Below are 20,665 nucleotides of genomic sequence, written 5' to 3' on the forward strand. Positions count from 1 at the left end.
GAAAGCTGGGAGTCATTCTGGATTCCTCTTTCAACCTCCCTGCCTACAGTCAGATAAACATTAGGGCTCCTAGGGTCCTGTCTTTTAATCCATCAATATTCTTTTCATTTCTTCTGCTATTGTCTAGTGTAGGCAATGAGTAATCATTTTTCACTTGAACTTCTTTGTTAATATCCTAATTGGACTTCATCCCAGCTAGTCTTGTCCCATCCAAATTACTCTCCCCATTACTAAAGTGATCTATAAAACACAAATCAAGTCTTGTCACAGCCTCAGTATAGAAATAATTTCAAAGCCTTCATAGGGTGCAGAAGGGTCTCTGTAATCTGACTCCTGCCTCTCATGTCAACTTGTTCTGCTCCTCTTGTTCCTCAGGTTCTAGGCTTATGTCCCTCAGAACTTTTCCCCTAAACAAGACAACTGTCTAAAATCCAGGTTCTCTGAATTGAAGCTCTGTACCACCTCTACTGTGACTTCACAGACCTCCATCATAGCCATTATTTGGCATAATAAATGAGTAAATATTGCCTTCTGGTTTCCTTAGCTGATAACACCTGGATACTTATAGATTGGCCTACACTTAATGAAGTTGAGGTTTAATATCCCTTTTGTTGATAAATTTTTATTTCAGCCACTTGATGTTTGCCATCACATAATGAGTTTGATGGGAATCAGCATATACTTTGGATACCCCAGTGAACAAGTCTGTTTCTGCTTTTGGTTTGCTGCCATCCCTAGTGATCATTTCACTTACCGTTTTAACATATTTAAGCTTCACTGTAGCTTTATAAAGAAATGGAAGTAATTCAGGATTTTCAGGATAGATTTATTTTGCTAGAATAATAGTAACTGACTAATAAAAGAGAAAAAAAAAACATGGTGGGAATTTAGTCTGTGTTTAAATTGTATAGACTTGCCAAATATGGATCATCACCAAAATGTCAGTTTCACTTATTTCAGGCCATTTTAGCACTCAAGAAGTGTGCTTTAGTTACCTGATAGATAGTTGAGAACCTACTAATTACCAAGTACATAGGCACACAAGTAAAGCATTTACACAACTGTTTTTGAGATAGAGGAAAACTCCCAGACTCACACACTGATTTTGATAATCTGTTAAGTTTACTGAGCAACAGCTATGCTGCTGTGTGCAGAAGGGGTGCTAGTCATCATGATTACAGAAATAATAGGTTAAGTGCCATAACCTTGAGGAGCTCCATGACATGTAATATTACTGCAGAATGTGATAGGGCTTAAAACTGAGCTATGAAAAAAGTCTTGTCAGCTGTTCACATAAGGTGAGTGGTCAAGGTAATTATCTATTAAATAATGAAAAGTAAAGTTCACATGATCCTGGCTTCTTCATCAGCAGGACCATGAGTGAAGCAAGTTTTCTAGACACCTATTTAAGAATGAGAGAGAGAATATGAATATGAAGGAACAGGAACCAGAGTTAAGAGAGAGACATCATGGATCTCACTAGTATGGGACAAGAAAAGAATGGGATCCAGAAAAGTCTCGCTGAAACTCCAACCCAAAGAGAAAAAAGAACAGGAAATATACTACTCTCTTGATAAAAGAATTGTATTTAGGGAATTCCAAAATGGCGGCAGAGTGAATGGAAGCTACATAGACTATCTCCCAGGACTAAACTGGAATTAGAGTTAAAATAAAGATAAATCGTTGGGAAAAAGCAACAGAAAAGCAGCTTGCAAGGACCATATAACCAGGGACACTGACTCAGTTCTGGCAGGATTGCAGAGGTGTGAGAGGGGGCTCGGGAGCCCATGGACAGCAGCAGCCTTAGCTGTGAGCAACGCCCACAGGGTTAAACTCCCAAGTGGCTTCACAGTGCAAAACCGGGACAGAGGCTAAAATAGCCACAGCCTCTCACCTTGGGCTCCAGCAGAGGGAGGGCAGACTGGACTGGAACTGTGTGGGGCCACTCGGGATTGAGAGGGCGCTGAGAGCTTTTGCTGAGTTGTGGCCACACAGGACTGTGGCCATCTTACTCCTTCCCAGGGCTCTGGGGAGAGGCGGCAGCCCCTCCCTCGGAGATTCAACCCCAACCTGTGGGCCATTGAAATGCAAATTGAGGCTCATTAACAACCCCACCCTCGGGAAACTCCCTTACTCTGAACACCTGAGGGAGTTTTTCATTCAGCTGAAAAACCAAGCCTCTTCAAGTAATCATGACTAATAGCCTCCAGGCAAAAAGCTAGAGGATAACTGAACCTTTCGTGGGCTTGCAACTCTACCCAGAAAAATAAGACTTGACAGTGGTGTTTAACGTGGGTCCTCCCTCACTCATCCAAACCCAATAGAGGGAGCCAAAACAGCGGAATACCAACACCCACAGGAAAAATTTGGCAGGCTCCAATACCCACTGAGATAACCAAAATGGTGAAACAAAGAAACAAATCCCAAATGAAAGAACAAGAGACCTCTACCGAAGATGAGATAAATGAAACACAGTTAAACAAGTTAACAGAGCTAGAATTCAGAGCCATGGTCTTGAGGAAGCTCAACAGCATGTGTAAGGACATGAGCACCATGAGTAAAGACATAGAAATATTGAAAATCAACCAACTGGAAATTAAAAACCACCAAGAAGAAATGAAGAATGATATAGCAGAAATAAAGAACACATTGGAAGGATTAAACAGCAGACTAGAGGAAGCCGAGGACCAGATCAGTGAATTAGAAGACAGGGTAGGAAAAATCAACCAATCAGAAAACCAAAAGGAAAAAAAAATTAAAAACAGGAAGATAGCTTAAGAGAACTGTGGGACAACTGAAAACATAATAATATTCACATCATAGGAATCCCCGAAGAAGAAGAAAATGAGCAAGGGTTAGAGAATATATTTGAAGAAATAGTGACAGAAAACTTTTCTAACTTGGTGAAGGAAGAAGGCATTCAAGTTCAAGAAGCACAGAGAGCCCCAAGTAAGAAGAACCCAAATAGGCCGACACTAAGACACATAGTAATTAAAATGCCAAAAATTAAAGACAAAGAGAGAATCCTAAAGGCAGCATGAGGTAAGAAACAGGTTACCTACAGAGGAACCCCCATAAGGCTCTCAGCTGACTTCTCAACAGAAACACTATAGGCCAGAAGGGAATGGCATGAGGTAATCAAAGTCATGAAAAACAAGGACGTGAATCCAAGACTACTCTACCAAGCAAGGCTATCATTCAAAATAGAAGGTCAAATAAAGAGCTTCCCAGACAAAAAAAAAAAAAGCTAAGGGAATACATTAGCACCAAACCAGCACTGCAAGAAATGTTAAAAGGACTGCTGTGATTAGTAGAAGAAATAGGAAGAAAAATAGAACCACACTAAAGAAAAATGGCAATAAATAAGTACATATCAATAATCACCTTAAATATAAATGGATTGAATGCTCTGATAAAAAGATACAGAGTAGCTGATTGGATAAGAAAGCATGACTCATCTATATGTTGTTTACAAGAGACCCACCTCAAAACAAAACTCACATAGGTTGAAAGTAAAGGGATGGGAAAAAATCTTCCAATCAAATGAAAAGCAAAAAAAAGCTGGGGTAGCAATACTCATATCTGATAAAATAGATTTCAAAATGAAGGCCATAACTAGAGACAAAGAAGACCACTACATAATATTAAAAGGATATATCCCACAGGAAGATATAACCTGGGTAAACATATATGCACCCAATATAGGAGCACCAAAATATATTAAAAATCTTCTGGAGGACTTCAAAGGAGAAATCAACAGCAATACAATCATAGCAGGGGACTTCAATACCCTGCTGACATTACTGGATAGATCCTCTAGACAAAAAATTAGCAAGGAAACAGAGATTCTAAATGAAGCACTAGACCAAATGGATTTAATAGATATCTACAGAGAATTACACCCCAAAACTACAGAATTCACATTCTCCTCAAATGCAAATGGGATATTCTCAAAGATAGACTACATGTTAGGACACAAAGCAAGTCTCTACACGTTCAAGAAGATTGAAATCATATCAAGCATCTTCTCAGATCACAATGGCATGAAACTAGAAATCAATTGCAACAAGAACATGCAAAGACATTGGAACACATGGAGGCTAAATAGTGTGTTATTAAACAATAAATGGGTTACTGAGGAGATCAAAGAAGAAATTAAAAAGTTCCTGGAAACCAATGAAAATGAACACACAACAACACAAAATCTATGGGATGCAGCAAAAGCAGTTCTGAGAGGGAAATTTATAGCACTACAGGCCTACCTCAAGAAACAAGAAAAATCTCTAATAGACTATCTAACCTTACAACTTAAAGAACTAGAAAGCAAACAAAAAGAAAACCCTTCAGCAAGTAGAAGAAAGGAAATGGTAAAGATCAGAGCAGAAGTAAATGACATAAAGACCAAAAAAAAAAAAAAAAAAAAAAACCAATTCAAAGGATCAATAAAACAAAGAGCTGGTTTTTCAAAAAGATAAATAAGATTGATGGACTCTTAGCTAGACTCACTAAGAAACAAAGAGAGATAACCAAAATACACAAAATCAGAAATGAAAGAGGAGAGGTAACAACTGACACCACAGAAATAAAAGGATTGTTTACAAATACTATGAATAATTATATGGCAACAAATTTGACAATCTAAGCAAAATTGATAAATTTTCAGAAACACATAGTCTCCCAAAACTTGACTGAGAAGAGATAAAAAATTTGAAAAGACCAATAACAACTCAGGAAATTGAAGAGGTAATCAAGACTCTCCCAGCAAACAAAAGCCCAGGCTCGGAGTTTTACTGAACATTCAAAGAAGAACTAACACCCATTCTTCTCAGACTATTTCAAAAAAAGTCAAGAAGGAAGACTTCCAAACTTATTTGGAGGCCAGCAGAATTCTAATTCCAAAACCAGAAAAAGATACTACAAAGAAAGAAAACTACAGGCCAATATTCCTGATGAACATAGATGCCAAAATCCTGAACAAAATACTAGCAAATCGGATCCAGCAATACATCAAAAAAATTATTCACCATGACCAAGTGGGATTTATCCCAGGGATGCAAGGCTGGTACAATATTCGCAAATCAATAAATGTGATACACCACATAAAGAAAATAAAGAATAAAAACCACATAATCATTTAAATAGATGCTAAAAAAGCACTCGACAAAATACAGCACTCGTTTCTGATAAAAACACTCAGTGATGTGGGAATAGAGGGATCATATCTCGACATAATAAAGGCCATATATGAAAGACCTACAACCAACATCATACTCAATGGGCAAAACTAAAAGCATTTCCCTTAAGAACAGGAACAAGACAAGGATGCCCACTTTCGCCACTCTTATTTAACATAGTACTGAAAGTCTTAGCCACAGCAATCAGACATGAAGAAAAAATAAAAGGGATCCAAATTGAAAAGGAGGAAGTCAAACTGTCATTATTTGCAGATGACATGCTATTATACATAGAAAACCTTAAAGACTTCATCAAAAACCTACTACTTAATAAATGATTTTGGCAAAGTAGCAGGATACAAAATTAATGTCAAGAAATCGATGGCATTCTTATACACCCATGATGAAATCACAGAAAGAGAAACGAAAAAAACAATCCCATTTACCATCGCAGCAAAAAAATTAAGATACTTGGAATAAACTTAACCAAGGAAGTAAGGACCTATTTGCAGAAAACTACAGGACATTGAAAAAAGAAATAGAGGAAGATATAAAAAAAGTGGAGGCACATACCTTGTTCATGAATTGGAAGAATTAACATCATTAAAATGTCCATATTACCCAAAGCAATCTATAGATTTAATGCAATCTCCATCAAAATACCAATGACATATTTCACAGAAGTAGAACAAATACTTCAAAAGTTTATATGGAACCAAAAAAGACCCCAAATAGCCACAGCAATCTTGAAAAAGAAGGACAAACTAGGTGGAACCACAGTACTAGATATCAGATTATACTACAAAGCTAATGTAATCAAAACAGCCTGGTACTGGCACAAGAACAGGCATATAGACCAGTGGAACAAAACAGAGAACCCAGAAATGGACCCAAGACACTATGATCAATTAATATTTGACAAAGGTGGCAAGAGCATACAGTGGAGTAAAGACAGCCTCTTTAATAAATGGTGCTGGGAAAATTGGACAGCTACATGCAAAAAAAATGAAACTAAACCATCAACTTACACCATACACAAGAATAAACTCAAAATGGATAAAAGACTTAATGTGACCCATGAATCCATAAAAATCCTAGTAGAAAATGTAAGCAACAAAATTTCAGACATCATACGCAGCAGAATTTTCACTGATACATCACCTAAAGCAACAGAAACAACGGAGAAAATGAACACATGGGACTACATCAAACTCAAAAGCTTCTGCACAGCAAAAGAAACAACCATAATTGCCAATGATACATCAGATAAGGAATTAATTTCCAAAATATATAGAGTACTCATACAACTCCACAAAAGGAAGACAAAGAACCCAATTAAAAAATGGGCAGAGGACCTAAAGAGACACCTCTCCAGACAGGACATACAAATGGCCAAGAGACATATGAAGAAATGCTCAACATCACTAATCATCAGAGAGATGCAAATTAAAACAACGAGGTATCACCTCACACCTGTCAGAATGGCCGCCATCAACAAATCATCAAACAACAAGTGTTGGCGAGGGTGTGGAGAAAAGGGGACTCTAGTACACTGCTGGTGGGAATGCAGACTGGTGCAGCCACTATGGAAAACAATATGGTGTTACCTCAAAAAATTAAAGATTGACCTTCCATTTGACCCAGTGATCCCACTTCTAGGAATATACCCTAAGAAGCCTGAAACACCAATGAGAAAGAATATATGTACCCCCATGTTTGTAGCAGCACTATTTACAATAGCTAAGATCTGGAAACAGCCCAAGTGTCCATCAGTAGATGAATGGATAAAAAAGCTGTGGTACCTGTACACAATAGAGTACTATATAGCTGTAAGAAAGAAACATCTCTTATCCTTTGAGACTACATGGAGGGACCTGGAAAGTATTATCCTAAGTGAAACAAGCCAGGCAGTGAAAGACAAATATCACGTGATCTCACTTATTTGTGGAATATAGTGAACATAACAGTCTGAGGAATAGGGTGGACCCAGAGATGTGGAAGTAGGGTACAGACTGACAACCCTCAGAAGAGAGGGTGGTGTGGGGAGGGAAGAGATAAACCACAGAACGTATATGCATGTGCTCATAACCAATGGACACGGACAACAGAGCCGGTATGGGGTGGGGGTGATGGGGAGGAGGGTGTCAATGGCGAAAAAAAGGAGAAACATCTGTAACAAAAATAAATTAATAAAAAATTATAAATAAATAAATAAAATAAAAATCAGTGAAACTTTTAAAGCCCATTTAAAAGAAAAAGAATTGTGTTTAGCTACAGCCCTACTGTATTTCATTTATAGTGTGACTCATATGGTATTTCCAAGGGAGCCATCAGTTATTTTCAACAAATTCCTTAGGGTACTTTGTAAAATCCCAAGTTTCAAAATCCTTGGGATACTGTTATAGATGCAGACTATGTAACTGTCACTGCCTGGCGTGGAGAAAATCAAATGAGCAGAGCTGATGTGCAGCTGGAGTGTACCAGTTCTTCTGGCTGTTATCAATGCACTTCTCTTCTCATCCTCTTGAGACCCCTGGGCCATTCCAACCATCCTGATCTTCCTCAGGGGCTGCATGATGTGTATATAGAACACAGGAGAACTTTAGGGCCCAAACAAAAAGAAAACTATTATTATGTAGCATCAATTATTGAGAATAGCGCCAGGCCAACAGTGTCTTGATAGGTTTGAACATGTAGGGGGAGCTCATATTAGCTAACTTTAATAATCTTTTAATTGACCTCACTTAGGAAAGTCCTAACAGGTAACAGAAGCTTAGTAATTGAGAGCTGGTGTGACTGAGACATGTTCTCAGGAGTCTTCCTACTGAGGAGACAAACATGTAAACAGATTGCAATCCTTAGCCATGTGTGAAAGAGAAAATGGTCACTGTTCTGACCCCGATTTCCGTTTTTCTGGTTTGCCTCTGCATTTCACACAATGCTCTGCATGAGGGTGCTGTTTCATGTGTTGGGACCCTCATTTCTATTTCCTGGCAATTTTATTCTTTCGTATGTGTCTCCCTAAAGTTAAGTGCAGAATTTTGACCTATTGTGTTGCTAAGAAAGCTTTATTTTTTTCTGTAATTTCCACCAACCACCTTCTGCCAATTTTATTCTCTGTGGGACCGGTGTCGGGTTTTCGAGGTGCTGCAGCATGCTGTCTCTCTCCACTCTGACAGCAATTTGTTCTTTGGACCACTGCACTGTACCTGCCCATTTTGTATTCTGGTTCTGCTAGCAATGTTGCAGCAGGATGTTTGGGATATTTTAAATTCTATTCTTTTTGTTAGAAAGAGTAATTTCCTATTTGGAGGTGGAAATATGGATGTCTTTATACTTAGACCACTTGAGGGCTGAAGCTGGGAGAGTTTTCTTTAAAATCATTATGAGCTCCAAATCATGTGGGTGATTTGTCCTCATATGCAAATCTGCTATGGAGCTGTCAACAGAAATTTTGCTTTGCAGTTTTCCGAAATGGTTTGTTCTTTACATCAGGCTTTCTCACCTTCAGCACTATTGACATTTGGGCTGGATACGCCTTTGTTGTGTGGACTGTCCCGTGCGCTGTCAGACAGGCAGCAGCATCCTCGGCCCCTCTACCGGCTGAATGCCCACCGAAACCGCGCAGTGCTGACAGCTAAAAATGTACCCCCTGGAGGGCCGAATCACTCCCAGTTGAGAACTACTGCTCTAAATAATAAACATCTGAAAATAAATAGACAAACAAGTCATAAAATATGTTGACAAACAAAAATATCATGACAGCAAATATTAACAGAGCAGCAATTTTCAACCAGTATGCCGCAGAATTTTTAAAACATGCAGTACTTGACCTCTTTTCCCTTAGATCGTCCGAAAAAATATAACAGCCAACACAACAATTACTGTCACTGTGAATGAGTCAAAATTATACCTATTTGGAGGGGGGGGATCAGATCAGCAAAAAGTACCTTTTTCAGTGTGCCAGAGAAATTTAGTAATTAGTGTGTGTGCACCATGAGATGAAAAAGGTTGAAAATCACTGGTGTAGAGCATTTAATGTGGGCCAGTCACTGTTTTAAGAGCTCTTTTCATATAAGTAATGTAGCTCATAGAGTGAGGTATTATGGTACCGTTATTACCCACATTTTACAGATGAGGAAACTGAGGCACAGAGGGGTCATGCAGTTGTTAAGTGTCAGATCAAGAATCTAAACCTAGGCATTATGACCCTGGAGTCCATGAGCTGAACTTACTGTGCTTCTCTCTCAACAAACCTTGGAATAGGTACCTACCTCACATATATGGGGTGTTACCTCTCGTAGGTGCTTAGCAAATATTTCTTAAGTGAATAATAAACGAATATCTATAAATCCAGGAAATTATTTAATGTTTTAAATCAGTATTGAATAGATTGATTCTTTACTTTAAATAAAAAAAACTAAACTTTTCTTTGAACACAGTCAACTGAATAGTCTCTGTTAGAGCAAAGCAGAGTGTCTCTCGGCGTTTCTAAGCCCATTTACAGGAATCTTTTGGAAGAAATTTGTCGAGGTGACATTTAATTCTCTTCTAGTCTTTGATTTGTGTAGTATTGCAGTTCTGCAAAATGTCAGAATGCAGACTGGTAAAATTGAACAAAATATTATTTTCCTGATAAGATTAAACAAACCATCTGCTCTTGCTTTATGATAAGGAAAGACTGAATTCACCCTCTCTCTCAAACTAGTATGCATCCTGATGAGGTATGATAGTTTGACCTACCTTCAGGACTTATAAAAAATTAAACGTCTTTAACTAACAGGAAACCACTTTAGCAGATCAATTTTCAGACCTCCATAGTTGGCCTCCTATAATAGATGGAGGGCTGGGCTCTAAAGTTTCTTACAAGTGCACTGTGTCTGATCTATATTGAAACAGGAAGTCTGCTTTTTATGTAATAAAATATAAAAACAGTATTCTGTTATTCTTGTTAAAGACTTTTGTAATGTGTACTTAAGTAAGGCAAAAGAATGAAGACTTCCAAAGTGTTCATTAAAATAATGTTACTAAAGTAGCAATTAATAAAATAGCCAGAAGACAATGTATTCACAGTAGCTTCATATTGAGAATTGTAATTCTTTTACTCTGTGAGACTATAAGTAATATATTTTCTTTTTAAAAATTGAATGGCTTTGTTTCTTAATTCTTAAGAAGTCAATGATTTTAAGGGCAATGCTAGAAAATATCCTCAATCTCACTTTTCATGGAAGATTTTCCAGATAGGATGTGATACGAGGGATAGCAGAACCAATACCTTTATCTTCTTCAGTGTATGAAGGGATACTTGTGTTTGCTTACAGCATTAGAAGTCAGGATTTCCATGATAAGTACTTACCTCACGGTAAGTAATCTGTAATTTACCTCCCATGCAGCCTTGATGAGGAGCATTCTTTTGCTACTGGCCTTTAGGACGAACTGTCCCGATATCTACACTAATTTGTGGATTACTTTATGTACCTGTATAGAATGTGGCTAATGTGTACTCAGACTCCTATCGGAATGGTAGAGCTATTCAGGTATTCTTTTTCATAAATGTAGAATTTTGAAAAATTTCATAAAACAAAGCTAAGCAAAATAAAATTACCCAGAAAATAGAAAGTGACTTTTTTAAGGTTGTTTGAAATTGTTCTCTCAACCAATGGGCAGAATCTGGGTTTCTACCACTTTGCGCTACCAAGTGCCAGCAGTAACTCCAAGCACTGAGGTACTGGAGGCTTTGTATGTTTTATGAAGCTGTCTTCAGGAAACAGTGTGATTGACTATTGCAGAGCTTGCAAAGACATAAGCCTTCATTAGTATGTAAAGACCATTCAGATATAGTTTGCTGGAAGGTCAAAAATGATGGCTGGTCCAGAACACACTTTTCCAAGACCAGGATTGAAAAACAAACAAAAAGTATATTGCTGACATGAGTAGAAAGTCAATAATCCTGTCTCTAAAAGAGTACCTTTTCCTTTAAGATGATTATATATATATCATCAAGAACTTGATTCTTTCACAAAAATCTGGCTCGTGTATATTGCCCCCTCTTATGAGATTAATACCTTCCAGTCTACATATAATGTTTAAAAAGAAACTTTTACAAGATCCTGAAAAAACATATCTATTCTTTCACATTTTACCTGCTTTCTGAAAGTGGAAAAATATTGTGCATCGTCTACATAGTAACTGAATGGCTGCTCTTTCCAGCTGCTTCTAAATGGTTATAGATGTTACCTTAGATTTCATGGTTATGACAAATTTTGTTACAATAGAGAAGCATTTGGATTTAATCTTACTATACCTTAAGAATGACAGTAGGAATTCTTATTGTTTACCCAGATTTGAATCTGAGAAACAAGATTTGAGAGACAGGGAGATGTGGAAATCATTGAAAGAACCAAATCCTAAAGCTAGAACTCATTTGTAAAAATAAATTGCATTACTCATAAGAGTCATCTCAGAAATCAAACTATACCAATTAGGGTGGGAGGCAAATTTTAAGCCATCAATTATATTCTAAATTACTGGATCTAATTCCTTTTTTTTTTTAAATCCTCACCCAAGGACATTTTTTTTTTTTTTTTTTGCATTTATCTTCAGATACAGTATGAGGGAGAGAGGGAGGAAGAGAGAGAGAAACATCGACGTGAGAGAGACACATTTACTGGTTGCCACCCACACGACTCCAAACTGGGCCGGGGACAAACTACAACCAAGGTACGTGCCCTTAGTGGGAACCGAACCCGGGACTCTCTGGTCCACGGGCCGACGCTCTAACCGCTGAGCCAAACTGGCCAGGGCTGGATCTAATTCTTTTGATGGTAAAAATAAATTAGACACTGACATATGAAATTATTACAAAAGAACAATGCTGAAATGGTGTTGCTGTGTTGAAATGATTATTATGGTCCAAGTGCAAATATATAATTTTCTCTGTTATATCTGAGGAATGTGTGTGACTTATTTAATAAATAATTTGTATTGATTTCATAGATTCAGGAAAGAGTTTTGTGAATAACTACTGATCATCATTGCTCCTCGTTTTTACTTCACTTAAGACATTTTATTAATTCCCCTTCCAAAAATGAGAGTGAACATCAGACCAGTACTATTCACAGTAGAGCACCTACTTCTAGGAAAACAGATTGATGAGAACTCATAAATTATGTTCTCTCTCTTTTTTTTTTTTGTCTTCTAAAGTTAAATATGTAGACACTGGAATCTGGGGACTATTTTGTGAGTTTTTCATATTTTAAAATTTTTGTTATTCCTCAGGATATAGCATTCTTAGTTAAAGGTCTTAGTGAAAGTTGGCAGGGAGGGGACATTATATTCAAGTAAGTTCATTTTGGTTCGATCATTTTATAGAATTACTCTTTGACCATGGAAAAAACTGAAATTTAGGGGAAATTTTTCTTTTTATTATAGGTATGTGATATCTCTAGTTCCAACTAAAGTACAGAAATTTGAGATTAACTTGATAAATCGACATTTTGATACCTATGCATATGTCCCATGTAAAACCCTTACCGTGATACAGCAGTGACCTCTTAGCTCACACAGTCAGAGTCGGGCAAAAGTAGGTTTACAGCTGTGAGTCCACGAAACAGTTTATTCTTATATTTTTCCATATGAGCTGTAAACCTACTTTTGCCTCACCCTGTATTTTTTAAATGTGCAGAAATATTATTGAGAATTTGGTGCAGCGTCAGTTTCTGAGTATTGTTGAATAATCTACCCAACTTGTGTTTCTTAACAAAAGGGCATCATGGTCCCAGATGCATTTCAAATAATTTGTTACGTTCTGAAGTTATACTGCTTTAAATACTTGGAAGACTCGTGGTACTTCTCTATTTTTAACGAGTAAAACCCACAAAATAAAGTTGTCTACGCAGCTTCAGTTTTTTTAATTTTAATTTTAGCATTATCCTCTACTACTTTTTGATAGTTCGAAAACCAGTTAAACCTTTGCCAAAAACTTTAAAAGAACAATCCATCCTAGCTCTACTACCTAGACTTCAGTTTGTTTTCATTTTAATTTCTTCCCCAGTTACAGGTGCATGTTATAGTTTGCATTGTGGTCATTGTGGTGCATTTCATTAAGCTTCTTGTTCTATCTGCTTTCTTGAGACTTGGGAAACAGTATTTTTCTGAGTGATTGTACTATATTGTTCCAAATATAAGGCCACCCAGAATAGAAGGCAACCTCCAACTAGAAACAGCTCAAATATGGAGAAAGGCTGGGGGCCCAGAGCCCGGCGGGTCTTGCAGTGGTGGCAAGGGTGCCGAGGACTAGGACGCTGCCTGCCCGCCCTTCCGGTGAGTGAAGATGAGCCAGAGGCTGCACCTGCTTGTGCACAACCAGCTGGCTTCTGCTGCTGGAGCAAACGTTATCCGGGGGGTAGGGAACGAGTCTGTGTACATGAAAGTAAGTTGCTTTGTGTCTAACTGTGGGGAGGGATGTTGGGAGTAGTCTTTCATGTCCTGAACAGTCATCTCTAGTGGGTTTTTTTTTTCCCTCCCTGAACTTGAGGGTGAAAGTTGAGTAACCCCAAACCCTGGAGAAGAACAAAGGTAGCCTGAACCTTTCATGAAAGGGAGTTTAAAAGGTCAGCGGCCATGAAAATGAATTGTTAGACACTGTGAGATGTCTCTTGCCCGGAAAATTATTCCTTGCCCTTTCAAATTGACCGCTGACCCAAGAGAGCGGTGCATTGTCATGTAGCTTGAAAACCAGCCTCCCTGAAGGTGGGAGTCACATTTCCAATTTCATTAAGATTTTCCTCTTTTTAAATTTCTTGTCTCCTGAGCCAGCCACGTTACAATTTCAATGGGCTTAATCTTATTGAAATACTTTCAAGAGATTGTTGAAAATCATTTGTTTCACTCAGTACCACAGTTCCAAAATACTTCAGTGAAAACGTATTAGTCAACTGAGAGCACGTAGCGACTGACCCTAGGTAATTCTCCAACTATTGGTCTGATTCTCCTAAGCACATAGAAATCGAACCTTTTATTTTATAGTAACTAAAAGAGATGTGTTAGAATGAGGTGCTTGGTTCTGACGCAGTCTAGAAAACTCACCTGTTGGTGTACAGCTCTACCAGGCATTTGGCTACCTTTGTGGCTTCAAAAAAACCCTAAATCTTGATCTTTCCTGTGATTATTAGTCCATGGCTCACAAAGTGAATTTGAAGTTAAACTTGAATCCCTTGGTGATAAAATTTCCCCCACTGTGCAACTCCCAGTATAGTCTTTAATATTATTATTCTATCATTATTTTAAGGAAACTTCTTTAATAAAAGAATATTTGTTATTTTCGGAATAAAGGTACAACAGTGCTAAATTGTCCAGAGGACTTGGTGTAGGGAAGCTATTTATCGTTTTTAGAAAATTTCAAACCAAAATGCCCTGAAAGATAGAGGTCTCATTCCTGAGCAAAAGCATGCTAGGATCGCTATGCCTTCCACTTGGCCAGTTCTGGGAAGGGAACCTGTGAAACAGCAGGACTAGTCAGGAAAGGGTTTGAGAGGAGGGACAGAGAGGGAAGGAGTAGTCTGCCAAGTCAGATTACAGACACAAGATTACAGTCAGAAGACAAAACTGCAGTGGTAGGTCCTAAATGAGAGGTTTGAAGTGAACTCTGCATAACCTCAGAAGCCTTTTCACAAGAGTTCATGAAGGCGAGACTAGTAGAGGACTAGAGCTTCCTGTATAACTCCTCTGTTTGGGAAATACTTGTTCTCTACGGAGGAAGAGAAGGCCCAAACTTTGGCGGTGGCGTTGGAGGGAGGGTGTACCCAATTAAACAACTTCAGATGGTTTCCTTTTTATCATTTATATTGGGTAAAATTATGTCTGATTTGCTCTGAATTACAAATACAGGAAAACAAATATTATATATTTTTTCCCCAAAGGAGGTAGGGGCTATTATAATCAGTTGTCCTGTGTCATCACCTGCTATTAATTTAATCATGAGTAGCGATGAAGGACAGAAATTGGAAAGGTCATCTACATGTCATATTCTATGGCTGCTTCTCCCTGTTGGTTAGTGAGGGTGGGGGCAGGACCTGATTTGTTTCCATAACTCTCTGAGCAAATGAAAGAATGGCCTCCGTTGGCTCGTGAGGTGGCAAGGGTAGCCTTCAAGGATGTAAGAAGTGACAGGGACAGGGATGAGGGACGATATTCCAAATTGCATGCATAATAATTTTTGTAAGAATCGGTGGGAATACCAGTTTCTTTAAAAATGGCATGGTTTGCATAAAACCTAAAACTGTTGCTGCGCTCAGCTTCTCCTTCTATCCCTAAAATGCACAACATAGAAGCTCCCCAATAGATGGTGGAAAAGAAATGTCCAAAACCACATGTGATGCTCTTCCTCAGGGGATGAGAGTCACAGGACCAAGATAAATGGAGCAGCTATTAATCTATTAGGTATGAGAAAAATCTGTAGGTTTGTTGATGGACAGAAATTAAAATCTCTCAGACCCTCTGAATGTCACAATGACCATAAACAGGTTTGGAAATTCCCATTAGATTGCTTTTTGTGGGAGGTTAGATAACTGCTGCCCTTTTTCTGTTCTGATCTGTTACTCTTTCTCCAAGCAATCCCTAGAAAAAGTAGTTTTTATTTTTCTCCGTTTCCTGTATGGGTGACTCTCATAGGTCAAATCAATCATGACGGGTTCTGATTTCTGAGTAACTAACGTGCAGAGTCACTAAACTACAATTATGCAATCTTATCTATTTTGTTTTGCATTTCTAAAAAGACGAGAAAATACTGAATTTGGTTAAAGCTCTTTGGAATCTGTTCCACTATAAGTCTTCCCTCAAAGAAACATTTTATAAGAGAGAGTTTCTCCAGTGCAACAATGTGATGTGTCTGCATTTTCTGCGACATGTGGAATGTGGCATTTGTCTTGCTGAATGAGCATGTTTAACTCAGCTGCGGAGTGACTCACAGATTCCCTATTCTTGAAATGTTTAATGGCCATTCCTTAGAGGGCATTGCTCTCTTCTATAAATCAGAAATGAGATCTGGACATGCATAAAGATGGTTCTTGGTTTATTTTCCTTGCTGGTCAAGCAGCAAATGTATTCCAGTTAACAGGTTGATAGCATAGGAAAGGCTTAGAAAAAAAAATAATAATGAAACCACTAATTCTCATTTGGCAGTGAAATTGAATGACATCTGTGCAGTTATGAACGACTTTTGTTTTAATAACAAAGTTGTTGATTTTCTACTAAGGGTTCTTTTAGGTTGTCATCAGGGGCTGATGGGAATAACAGTTCACCCAGCTCTCCAGCTAGCTTCAGTGGACATAACACACCTTCTCAGCAGCCTGAGCCCGTGGTACATTCTCTTAAGGTAACCAACTCATGTGCAACCATTTCTCAAGAAATCCAGTTGTGTTGTGGTTTGTTTGCTGTAGTCTAGTAGTCCTCACAGTCTTGTTTTAACCCTATATGCTTTATTTTTTACCCCTAATGGTGTAACTTTATCTTAATTTTTGAAGTATGGTTTTAATTTTTTCCACTAACAGTGGATTGGAGTACTTGTGGTTGAACTTCTAGTGTCATCATTTTGTGCTGAGTAATGTGCTTCATTATCTGCATCGAGTTGAACTTGGAGTCTGGTATGCATGCATGTTCACATGTGTAGAATACTGTGATGGGTATTTTATGTGCAATGTTTGTAGCATGGATGTCTTCAACTACAGGGAGTTAATCGTGGGCCAAAGGAAGGGAGAAGACCATATTTTTCTTACTAAAAGAAAGTATTAAAACAAACAAAACCTACTCTTTATCCTCCACTAAATAGAAATGAGGTCTTCAAACTCTAGTTAATGATCCTTTATAGAATATTAGAAAAATAGATATATAGTCTTGCTTATAAAGCTATTTTATTTTTAACTTTTACTTCAAATTCTGTAATGATTTCAAAAAAAAGGCTTGTCTAAAATTTATCATTTAATTTTCTTTACCAACAATGAGCTTTCTAACTTGTAATATTAATAATAAATAAGCAATATAAATATTTACGAGTAGAAACAGATGCAGGCAGTAAAAATCATCTTAAAACCGAGACAGTTCCTTGAAGTTTTATCAATTTCCAAGTAGGAAACACTGTCCTTTCAATGATCTATAATCCCTAACATGTAGCCTTGATGAAACTTTCAGAGCCATAAAGTAGGTTGAGTGCTTCAGTCCTGCACCTGCCACATGAGTTTCACGGTTTTCCTGAAACTGTTTTGGATTCAGCATGATTTATCAACAGACCAAGGATGCGTTCCTTTGGAGTGGGCCACACTTTCCTTGGCATGTGTAAAGCAAATACGTAGAACTTAAAAATATTTGTTTGATTTGGGAATGATTTAGCATTAGCAGATTTTGCTTCCTCATTATACGCTGCTGTCCCTTAGAGGAAATGAGTTTGCTTCTCCCAAGCATAAACTGACTGCTGATGAGGGAAGGTAGCAGAGCCATGCGGTGGCCAGTGGCAATGTGATTGGCGTTTCCTGGCTTGGTTGGGATAACTCACAAGCGAGCAGCTGGGAGGAATGCATGGGAAGGCACGGCAGCGTGAGGGTGCTGCCCTCTGTCTGGTGGGTGTGGTACGTCCACTGAAGAACACGCTGTTTGCCACAGCATCTGAATGCTGCTGAGCAGGAACAGCCTGGTAAATGTGCTGCGACTTGAGCATAGACCAGGCTCTAGCCACCTGTAAAGCATTTTAGAAATGAGAGAGTGGCTTCCGTCCTGTAGTATCAGTGTCTGCACATGCTCCCAAAGTAACACACTGTCCTACTTTTCAGATTGAAAGCTGACTCAGCCCGCTGCCTTATTAATGGCCAGCGCAGTTTGAGTCAGATCAGCAGAGTGGGTCGCACTCTCCGTTTCGCAGTGCAGCTGGGTCAGTATGGCCCGCAAGGAAGGGGCAGGCAAGGAGGAGCTCTGCAACTTTCCCTGAGTTCATTCTCTAATTTTCATATAAAATTTTATCTCTAGAGAGGAAGTTATGATGTTATAATGAGAACACGTAAGTGTCCTCACTTGGCAGATGCGTAACACTGAGCAACTAAAGTATCTTTATTGGATAACTGGAGGCTCTTGAATATAGACCGTGTTCGCTTCCATGAGTTGACTGTGTCTGAAACAGAAATATGTGCAAACCAGCCTGTGGGAAATGCCTCTTAACACTATCTCAATGTAAAAAAACAGTAATCACTCAACATCTTTTGTTTTTAAAAGCCCCCAAACCAGAGCAGATTTATATCATAAGATTCTTCTGTTCTGAAAGGAACAATGAGAACAATGGCTCAGTTTCTTATCTTCTAATAGATTTCCAAAAATTCTCCAGGATTTACTAACTCCGTGGCTATAGTTGGGAGAAGTGTCTGAAGCCAGTGTGAGAAATGAGCTTATTTAAAATAGCACCACATTGTCTTGTTTTTAAATTCATGATAACTATTAATTGGAGCTTCACTTTATTGAGTAGAAATTAACGGGTTGAAGTACACTTGTCTGAGGTGCATTGCAAATCAGATTTGTAAGTAAATGAGCTTGTTCCGACAGTTCTTTAAGTTTCCTATGAATATTCACTGAGCGTGGTCAATGATTTCCTCTAAGTCTATCAAGAATGTGAACTGACTCTAATCTGAGTTGAGTGAAAGGGTCAGGCTTTCATTCACTACAATCATATCCTATGTTAAAGAAGTAGCATCTGTAGAGTAACAGTGGCTAGACGTTTAAAATGAACTAGAGAGTAGTTTGTGGATTAGATTATTTATTGCTGGATTAAACTCTGGTAAATATCAATGTAGTCCAGTACATATGAATTTGAAATGAAGGTCTCCCTTCATGCTTAAGTCATTTATTTTGGCTCAGCTGTTCATCGGTGCCAATTCTCGGCTAACACCTTAGGTGTCGCCATCAGCATTGACCACGAGGACAACAGAACAAGGAGTTTAGCAATGACAGGGTGGATTCTACAGGAACTTCTGGGAAAAGCATTATTATTTTTTATGCTACACTAAAGCACTGGCTTATTAGCTGCAGAAGAAAATAAATAGCACTGAAAGCCTAAGTTTTATACCATAGAAAGTATTGGCATGAAAACTTTACAGACATTTTAAAAGGAATAGTATTTTCAATCTATTTAGTGGTAATTTGGAGAAATGGAATCTAAGATTGTTTAAAAGCATCTCATCCCCAGATACTTTGCTCTAATGAAAAATATTTAAAGTGTTGCTCGAATATTTTCACTACAAGGAGTCAGTGTTTCTCATTGCTAAAATCAAAGAACTGTCTCCATAGTCCTTTCCGACCACTGAGAATGCTCAAGAACACTGAGGTCAGTTGTGTTAATGTCAACAAAGTTCTTATGTACATATTCCTGGATTCTGACCAGTTTCACCATCACTGTCATCTTTTTCAGTCATCTTTTCTATAGGCCATGTCTACATATTATTTGGACTGTTTGGTGTATAATTAATTATATTGCTCCTTTTTACAATGGAGCAAGAATTGTTGACTCTCTAAATCATTGACACAATCAGGTTATCTTAATGATTCAATTAACCCAATGATCCAATAAATGCATCTACTTACTTTAGACATTAATAAATTCAATTGGTTCTTGGTGATGCAATAGATTGTTTTTAATGGCCATTTGAAATCAAGTAGAATTGACTCCAGACAAGTTTCACAACAAGGAACTAGTTTAAAAGATTTTGCCATATACATATCCTCTGATATGCAGACATGGAGAAAAGGAGAGGTTTCACAGAGTGGAGCTCCTTGATGGTCTTATTCTATAACTAACAAGTATTTTTTTCCCCCCATGTGAAATTTGCTTTTCTTTTTCAACAAATCCAGGTCTTGGATGTTCAGGAAACTATAGATCGTCAACAGGGTAAAGAGTATGAACATGACCTTAGTGAGACAGAAAAAGCTATAGTCAGAGAAATGTGCAATGTAAGTTTACTGTGCTCTGTTGTGTATTCTGTGTTAAAGCCTCATCATAGCTTAGTTATTGCTTTATGAATATCTACTTTTTAAAATGCTGGTCAAGTATCTTAATTCATTATGTGAAAATAAATTCAGCTCCCCTTGTTTTTATCTTTAGTATGTTTTATTGCAGTGTCATTAACACAATGTTATAAAATATTCAGGTAAGCAATAATCAGCCAACATATTCTAGAATTATGAAAGTTTCTATCTAATAATAAAGGTACCATCTAAAATATTACTAATTTTGATAAAATAAATGGCTGTTTCATGATTTTAAGAAGTTCCTTAGAAATCAGTGTTTATAACCTGTGACAAAGAAAGCATAGCCTTCGGATTTATTTGTAACTATACTTGAGGAAAAATTCACCTGCATAATAGGTAATATTTGCTAGGTTCTTCATGCATGTGCTATGTGTGCTTCATGACATGCAAAATATTATCTTTACCTTTCAGTGGTTGAGACAGCTCAGAAT

At 37.8% G+C, this 20,665-nt stretch overlaps 1 protein-coding gene across 4 annotated transcripts in view; it reads left to right on the forward strand.

The window, feature by feature from the left end:
• CCDC85A (coiled-coil domain containing 85A) overlaps positions 1 to 20,665 on the forward strand; it is a 159,703-nt gene that overhangs the window by 133,878 nt on the left and 5,160 nt on the right. The window contains exons 4-5 of one of the 4 annotated variants that reach the window (XM_036262982.1): positions 16,429 to 16,548; positions 20,058 to 20,156. The exons of 2 other annotated variants lie outside the window; for them this stretch is intronic. In XM_036262982.1, the coding sequence (XP_036118875.1) occupies positions 16,429 to 16,548; positions 20,058 to 20,156 (219 nt within the window). The remainder of the gene's footprint in view (positions 1 to 16,428; positions 16,549 to 20,057; positions 20,157 to 20,665) is intronic. One more of the 4 variants, XM_036262977.1, reaches the window with a different exon arrangement.

This window comes from Molossus molossus, unplaced genomic scaffold (genome assembly GCF_014108415.1).
Source record: "Molossus molossus isolate mMolMol1 unplaced genomic scaffold, mMolMol1.p scaffold_m16_p_15, whole genome shotgun sequence".
Classification (NCBI taxonomy): domain Eukaryota; kingdom Metazoa; phylum Chordata; class Mammalia; order Chiroptera; family Molossidae; genus Molossus; species Molossus molossus.